The 8346-nt window shown below is 58.7% G+C and overlaps 1 protein-coding gene across 5 annotated transcripts in view; it reads right to left on the bottom strand.

Moving 5' to 3' along the window:
* Positions 1 to 1495: 1495 nt before the first annotated feature.
* The window catches only part of ABCC12 (ATP binding cassette subfamily C member 12), a 31486-nt gene continuing 24635 nt past the window's right edge, over positions 1496 to 8346 (bottom strand). For 4 of the 5 annotated variants that reach the window (XM_070397820.1, XM_070397819.1, XM_070397821.1 and 1 more), the window contains 7 exons: positions 8245 to 8334; positions 6608 to 6797; positions 5892 to 6051; positions 4956 to 5034; positions 4025 to 4138; positions 2231 to 2395; positions 1496 to 2111 (listed from right to left, as the gene is read on the bottom strand). In XM_070397820.1, the coding sequence (XP_070253921.1) occupies positions 2019 to 2111; positions 2231 to 2395; positions 4025 to 4138; positions 4956 to 5034; positions 5892 to 6051; positions 6608 to 6797; positions 8245 to 8334 (891 nt within the window). In that variant the 3' untranslated portion in view covers positions 1496 to 2018. The remainder of the gene's footprint in view (positions 2112 to 2230; positions 2396 to 4024; positions 4139 to 4955; positions 5035 to 5891; positions 6052 to 6607; positions 6798 to 8244; positions 8335 to 8346) is intronic. The other variant, XM_070397823.1, reaches the window with a different exon arrangement.

Below are 8346 nucleotides of genomic sequence, written 5' to 3'. Positions count from 1 at the left end.
TTCCCCCCCTCGTTGATGTTTCTCTCTCTCCCCCTCTCCCTTCCTCTCTGAAATCAATAAAAACATATTTTTTAAAACACCGCCGTAGTAGAGAAGGAAGGTGGCGAGGCGGCAGAACAGCGTCTTTCCTGCGAAGAGCCTTCCGCGGTGCCATGCGCAGTCTCCTTAAGAGAAAGGCAAGGCCCGGAGCACAGGACAAGGTGCCCAATCACTCAGCGTGAGGCACACGGTCACGGCACAGCGAGGCCCCGCTCCCACGTCCGGGGGCCTCACAGCGGGGACATGCTGACAAGCCTCGAGGGCACGGTGCTAAGGGGAGCAGCCCCGTCACGAGAAGGCAGGTGCCCGGGGCGTCCACTTCCAGGAGACAGGACGTAGAATCTCGGTCCCCCGCACCGGGGGACGGGGGGGGGGGGGGGGGGGGGGGGCTCATCGTTCCCCCGCAGATGAGATGATGAGAAAGATCTGGAGACGGTGGGGGTCAGTGCGTTCCCCGCCTGACTGCGGCCGAAGAGGGTGGCCGTGGGGGGCTGTGTGTTAACGTAATGAAAAGACTGTGAAGGACACGTGAGACACGGAGGTTCCCCGGGTGTGGCTTTCCAGGTGGAGGCGGCCGGGGGCCCAGAGGCGCCTGGCGCTGAGGGGGAGGCCAGCCTGAAACCACAGAAACGGCCTCGGTCTGGCCCTTTGATGCCGGTCCCACCAGAGGGGCCGTTTCTCAGCAGGAGCAGGAACGTGCAGGTCATGGCGCAGGCCTTTGTGTGCGGGTGTCAGTGCCAGATTTAGCCTCGCCCAGAGGTGGCCTTCACCCGGAAGGAAAGGGATTTCTTGGATCAGTGCGTCTGACCCCAGCGACCTCCTGTCCTTTTCAGTTCGTTTTAAATCCTGCTCTTTTGGCCAGTGTGATTCCAGCTCTTAGCAAAGAACATTTTACATTTTAACCAACCATCCTGGGCCGCTTTCAGATCTGTTAACTTGAGGGCGAGTTCTTTCTGAGGCCTCCTGACCGCAGGCTCCCGGGGGGGGGGGGGGGGGGGGGGGGGGCGGGGGCGGGATATATTCCTCAGTGCCCTGCACCTTCGGGGAACCCTTGCTCCCCGGGAACCAGGGCTCCCGGGCCTTCGATCCTAAGGAGTGAGAGACAGCCAGCCTGTGGCCCTTGGCAAGCACGGCACAGAGCCGTCTGATCTCTGTTTGTTTCTATCCCAACATCACCGTGAATTAGCAGCTCCGACTCCCGGGCTCCTGGGAACATGCCTGCGCTACCTCCGTCACAGCAAACCGTGAGGTGTGAGAAAACGGGGGTTCCTGTGGAGCCCGTGGCGAAAGCAGCAAGGGTCTGTGAGAGGCGGGGCTGCAGACGCCGGAACCGGCAGGGAAATAATTGCAAGGCGGCATTTCGGGGTGGGTTCATTTCCTACCGCATTTTAATGACCGACAGAGAAGATATAAAAATGTCATTTATAGAGGAACTCCAGCATCTTGTTCTCCTGGTTATTGTCATGGATCCAATGGCACATGCAGTATGATTTTTTTAAAGGTTTTTTGCTAAACACTGTAATCCGTCTTTCGTGCTGCAGACCCGCGTGGTTACTGCACACCTCACACTCAGGTACGTGTGGATAGAAGTCAGACGGGAGGAAACTCGGCTCTTTCCCCTCCTGACAACAGGCAGGAACCTTTGCACACTCCCTCCCAGGAATGTGCCCGTTCTGTTTACTTTGACCAGTTTTTAACTGACAGTGGCTATTTTTCAGGCACGGAGGTGGTGATGAGGACAGTAGGGGCCCTTGGGGTTTCAGGGTGTGAGGGGCAGTTGTTAACCCTCTAGCTTCGTCTACCTCTGTTCTCCACCCAACCAGCCCAGGCTGCCCGGTGAGGTGAGGAGGCGTGGACCTCTGCTCAGCTCAGCCTGGGTCAGGGTGGGCGGGCTGTGGCCAGGGCTGCCTGCAGGGATGAGGGTCCTCCTCCCGCGGGCCCATCCAGGTCCTCCTTCTCCTCTCAGCCCACTGGGCCCTTTACACTCGGACTTTGTTCTCCGCTGCGAGGAGCATTGCAAATGCAGAATCTGGCTTCTCAGCAAGGACTTCGGGCTTGTCGAACTCGACCACCTGGAAGTCAGGGAAGGAGAGCTGCAGTTGTCAGAGAATATCCCCGCACCCTACCCCCCCACCACCACCAAGAGCCCGAACCACTGAAGCCAGGGGACGCCAATGGCCAGCCGCTGTACCTTCCCATTGTCCATGACCAGGACGAGGTCGCAGTTGAGGACCGTGTTGAGGCGGTGGGCAATGGTCAGCACCGTGCAGTCTTTGAAGGCGTCTTTGATGGTGTTCTGCACAAGGCTGTCAGTCTTGGAGTCCATGGAGGCAGTGGCCTCATCTAGGAGAATGATCTGTTGAGGAAGAAATGTGGTAAAAGTCACAGTAAGCCAAAGCTGTACCTAGAGGTACATTCATAGTCTTAGCTCAATTGATTGATTGATTTAGAAGGACTGAAAAGTAATGTACTACGTATCCATCTCAAAAGGTTAACACTCCGGTGTGGGGTGAATTTCCCGCCAAAATATAAGATGGCGCGGGCAATTATTTAGGTTTCCCGCGCAAAATCAGGGATTTTTATGATACCTATTACCCCAATGGGTATGAAACGGTTCGCATACGCAGGTAGGTATCTTTGTGAACGGCAAACAAACAAATATTTGGTAATACGCAGTTACAGTCGGCCCGAGTTTACACGTTTCCCGCACTCCACCGCAAATCTATATGAACCGAGTTAAGACGGCTCCCGCGGAGTACGCGCAATTCACGCGAGCCGACTTAACTCGTTTCCCCCACTCCAAGTGTTAACAAAGGAATGGCAAAAATAAGGGTCACATCACACCACCTTCATCTTCTTCAGAGGGACTGGCTGGGGAACAAGATTGTAGTCTTTACTCCTCGTTGGAAGTGGTTTATTCTAATCCTGCAAACAGGTAGGAAGAAGCACCCAGGACTGTCTCCCACGCTAACAGCGAGTCAGCATGCAGTATAACAACAACACTCACATGAGCTTCCTGCTGTTACAAATTCACACAAACTCAGAGGCTTAACACAACACAAACGTATTATCTCGCAGTTCTGGAAATACAGAGTCCCACAGTCAAGGTGTTGTCCGGGCCGCGTTCCTTTTGCAGGCTCTCGGGAAGAAACCGAGCCCTTGCCTCTCCAGCTTCCAGATGCAGCCCACGCTCCTTGCCCGTGGCCACTTCCCCGCATCCTTCTCACCTCCACCCCCTAGTCAGATCTCCTCCTCTCCCGCCTCTTATGAGGACCGGTGCCACCGGGGAATCCGGGAGACTCCGCATCTCAGAACCCTCGATAGTGGAATAGGCGGCGCCCCTTTCCCAGTGAGGTCACACAGTTCTGGGCGTCAGGGCGTGGCCTCTTGGGGGGCTGGGGGCGCTCTCCTGCCTCCACAGTGCCAGTCCGCCCGGCCCTGGCTACAGCACTCAGCTTCCCGGGCTCTGGTGGTTTCCCTGCTTGACGGTCGGCCCTGAGGGCCCGCCCCTCCTGCCGTTAGTGCCTGTAGGGAGCACACCCCAGGCTCCACTTCACCCAGGGCCCAGGGATGAGACGAAAGCACCAGCACCCCTCCTTCCGCCCGCAGGCAGGGCTGTCCACGTCCCTACGCAGAACCAGCAGGCATTTTGCCATTCTCAGACCCTCGAGTTCCTGACTGTCCCGGGCCCTGTGCACAGGCCTCGACCCGTCAGGGACAAAGGGAAGACGCTGGGAGGGAGCTTCCTCAGACCCGGACGGCGGGGGACAGAGAGACTCCCAGGTGCCGGCCGTTGTGGAAATGCTGCCATCGCTCAGTTTTCCCTCTCGACTTCGTCTTAAGAAAAAGGGGTCGGTTTTCCAAGGGTTCAGTGGCTCTCTCTTCGCTGAAGGACAAAGGTGGCTCCCCCGCTCCCACCCCCGGGTGGAGGGCGCTGCGGGAAGTGTGTCCGACCCAGATCCGTCCTTCCCCTGGGGCCCCTCACTTTGGAGTCTCGGAGCAGCGCCCGGGCCATGCAGAGCAGCTGCCGCTCCCCGACGGAGAAGTTCTCGCCGTTCTCCATGACTTCGGCCTGCAGCCTGTCCGGGAGCCTCATTATCTGTAAGACACAGAGGAGGCCGTTTGTGCTGGAGATGCGTGGAAGCGTCCATTGCCGCCTGTATTGATCGCCCCTCCTCCTGCATCCTCCACGGCTTCATTTTACTGCGGGGAAGAAAGTGAAAAACAACAGTTGCTCAGCATTGCAAGCAGGCTCCAGGGGAAGACGGGGAGTGGGAGGACAGTGATCATTTAGAATCGCAGCGTGATTCGCCCCATCGCCGCCGCGCCTGGAGAATGCAGATGAGGCCCGATGGGCCCGAGGAACACAGACAGGATTAACTCCTTCCAGGGCTTCTGTCTCCACAGATGGAATAGAAATGCTGATGGCCCGTGGACTGCACAGGAGGCCACTCCGGCCTCCGGCCTGCGGCCCCTGGCGATGCCACGCCCTCTCCACCCGGGCTTACTGCTTCCTGAGGCGGGTGAAGCTACGGCCCAGCCGCTGGGCCCTCCCTCGGCTCTCAGTCAGGTGGACCTGGGTTCGAGGCTCCATCCTGCCACTCGCTGGCCTGCACCTGACCTCCCCGAGGCTTCGTTTCTGCATCCCTGGAGGCGGAGGTGGCCCAGCCCACGGGCGGCAGCCAGACCCATGTGCTGTGACATAGGTGGAGGTCCTGGCTGACTCCTGGCAGAGACCTAATCTTACCTATTGCTGCTTTTAATCGTAACACGTTGACAAGGCTTGTGTCCCTCACATGTGTGGGGCCAACAAATAAGCCTGGCCAGACGCTGGCCCCGGGCTTGTCGCATGTCAACCTGGGCCAGGTGCCGGGGGCGTGGGCGAAGCAGACTCGCCGGGACAGCCCGAGCCTTACCGCGTCTCGCATGAATGTTCGCTCCAGCACCTGCCAGAGCATCTCGTCCGTGTGCCTCTCGAAGGGGTCCAGGTTGAACCTGCGAAGGAACGGAGAGGCCTGGGGAGCAGGGCCCGCAGCGCGGGTTGGGGGGAGGGGGGCAGGAGGCGGTCAGGGCCCAGCAGCTCCAGGGCAGGGCTCACTTAGCCCCGGGCGATGGCCCATCAAACACCAACCTCAGGCCAAGAGACCCGGGACCCACAGAGCCCACCGAGGGGGTGTGAGAGCGGCCTGGCCCCAGCCCCAGCGAGATCGACCTGCAGGTTCCCGGCAGACAGGAAGGGGAGGGGCAACGTGAGGGCCGCTGCATCCACTGCCCGCAGTCCCGGCTGCCAGAGGCGGGCAGCGCATTTGTGGGTGGGAGTCTGTGCAGGGAAGGTGTTTCCATACAACGCTAAGTGCGGCCGCTGCGCTCAGTGGGCGAGACGTCCCTCTCAGGAGAGGGTCGACGCTCGCAGGACCGAGAGAGGGGCCGGCTGAGCCTGCACGCCGGAGGGAACCCATAGGAGCTGCCACCTCCTGTGCTTGTCCGGGAACTTCATTCTGACACAGTTCCGGGTGGATAACCGCTGTGTTATTGCCGGACCGGGACTCCTCAGAGTGGCTCTTTTTAACCCTGATAGGACGCCGAGCTGCAGGCATGAGCCAGGATTCTGCTCACCGCGTGTAAGCGTCCTGCTTGCTAGCGACGGGTCTGTAAACTACACGTCATGTTCAGGGCCCTGGTTCTCGGCTCCTCCCAGGCCTCCCTGGGGAGCCGGTGCCAGCCCCTGGGCACGCTGCTCCCCCGGGCAGAGCAGCCCGGCCGGCCGGCCTCGCCATGAGCACCTCCCACAGTTCCTGGCGGTCTGATTTCACTCTCGGAAAATAGGGATGCACAGCGATCAAAACAGCTACCTTACTGTACCTACAAACAGCACGGGGTCCTGGGGGATGGCGGTCAGCCTGGTCCTGAGGTCCTCCAGCCCCACCGAGCTGATGTCCACCCCGTCGATGAGGATGGTGCCGCCCGCCGGCTCCACCAGGCGGAACAGGGCCATTCCCAGCGACGACTTCCCTGGGGACGGGGACGGCAGGTCACACATCGGGTTACGTTCCCATCGTGTCCAAGTATCTAGTCTGGGCGTCTTCCAGGCAGGGACCCTCCGTGAGGGTGCGCAGCCAGAAACTGCCCGCGCCCGGGGCCAGCGGTGCCCCAACACGGCTGACCCGCCCCAACATGGCTAACCCGCCCCAACACGGATAAACCACCCAACACGGCTGACCCACCTCAACACGGATAAACCGCCCCACACGGCTGACCCACCTCAACACGGATAAACCACCCCAACATGGCTGACCCGCCCCAACATGGCTGACCCGCCCCGACACGGCTGACCGCCCCTGCCACGGTGGCTGTGCGCACAGCTCCTCCTCTGGGTCTCTTTCTCCAGAATGGTCCTCATGTAATTAATTCAAAAACTGGTGTGTGTTTGCTTCCAACTCCACACACCCATCCAACCTGGAACCGTATTTACAGTAAAGAGACCTGAGGGGAGCCCGGCCCGTCTGCGGCTGGGGCGCCGCCGGACGTGCAGGGACCGACCTGGAAGCGCGGCAGAGCCTGTCCTCACCAGAGCCTGTTCTTCCCACGATGCCCACCGTCTGCCCGCTCCGGATGTGCAGGTTGAGCCCGTCGAGGACGAGGGGCGTGCCGTCTCTGTACCGCATCCCATAGTCTCTGAACGTGATCTCCCCGCGGCTGGGCCAGTCCTGGGGACAGGGCCCTGCTGGGAGGGGCTGGGCGCTTTCAGGAGCACAGGTCTGCAAAGCAGGGGACCATGACGGTTAATACACACCTTCGCTTTTCCATTCGTTCCTCCATTCGTTCACACGGTTCCAGGTACGGGAGTTCACGGCTGACTGTCAGTAAGGGCCCGGCACTCACGAAGCTCCCCTTCCCGTGGGAACGAGGAAGAAAAAACATGGCACGAAGACAGAACAGGCATGTAATGGAGTGTAGCATGCGCGCTCCAGCGGGGGGAGGGAGCCTGAGAGCAGGGATGCTGAGAAGGTGCCGCCACACGGGGATTTGACAGGGTCTCCCGTGCACAGGCCCGGGGGCCAGACAGACTGGGGCGCAGGGAGGAAGAGAAAGAACCGTCGTGGCTGAAGCTTGGAGAGTCGATGGGCGACTACAGGGGACGCCTCATGGGGCCCCGTGGGCCGGGACACGTGTCCGCAGCTCGCCCTCACGGCCTGGAAGCTGGGTCACCCAGGGGACACGGGCCCCGCCTGGAGGCCTCTGCGTCTGCGAGTCCCCACGGGGTCGGAGCAGGAAGGGGGCAGGAATGCAGCGTGTCGGTTCAGAGGCCGTTAGAGTCCGTGCAAGGGACGGTTACGTTTCCAAAGAGCCAGGAAATGCAGTGTAAGTAGGGACAGAGCGCCCTGCCCCCGAAGCTAAGGACTTCCCACTGGGGGCGAGAAACAGGCTCCCAGGTGCCCCCTGGGGTGGCCCAGCCCGGATTCCTGGTCCACGAGCAGCCCGTCAGCCCAGGAGACGGCTGTGTTTCCTCCGTGTTTGGAACCCATGGAAGATGGAGGATTAACAATAAAAGTATTTCAGAGAAGCAGCTGTGTCACAGTCATATTTTTAGTTTAAGGAATCTGAATGTTTGGTGTTTTAAGGTTTCATAATATTAGTAACATTTGGACCTGTGACTCTAACTGAAAATCATAATGGGATCGTTTATTTAAACATGATTGTAAGTTTATATATAGCATTGGGATTGTTGGGCAAAGTCAAAGCTGTAAGTGAGTTGCCTAAATCCACATTTATTAGCTGGATGTAACCTCAGGGGGCGTGTTTGCTAAGTCAGATAACCGAGCACTTAAAAGGAAAGGTAATTGATTACATTTTAAAATGCAGTTTTTAAGTATTTAGTTAAGTTTGTAAAGGGGCCAAATGCTGTTGAAAGGCCTTTAAAAGCGATCGCTAGACTCAACCAGCCTTCTTTGCATTTGTAAGTTGGACATACAAGTTTTCTTAGAAGAGTGAGACACCGACTTCTCTCTTCAGAAACAGCCCTGAGCAAACTGCTTTTCAAAAAGAACCTCTCCCCACATCAGGGACCTCGGATGGTGTTATAAACATGGGTTTTGAGAAGGGAGGTTGTGGTCTGAGTTCAGTTTTTAAAATGATCCCTTCACGTGTAAAAAGATCCAGTGAGCCCATGAATCTGCCGGTGAACGTGTTCCGCCGGCCTCTTACCGAGATGTACGCCCGGAGTAGCTCCACGGAGGTGAACTTGGCCTGGGTCTCGGTCCCCGTGCGCACGCACACCTGCAGCAGCCCGCTGAGCTGAGGCGAGAG

The sequence above is a fragment of the Myotis yumanensis genome, unplaced genomic scaffold (genome assembly GCF_028538775.1).
Source record: "Myotis yumanensis isolate MYYU_CA2020_CCGP unplaced genomic scaffold, mMyoYum1.0.hap1 SCAF_18, whole genome shotgun sequence".
NCBI classification, from domain to species: domain Eukaryota; kingdom Metazoa; phylum Chordata; class Mammalia; order Chiroptera; family Vespertilionidae; genus Myotis; species Myotis yumanensis.
This window is presented reverse-complemented; position numbering and strand designations above follow the sequence as displayed.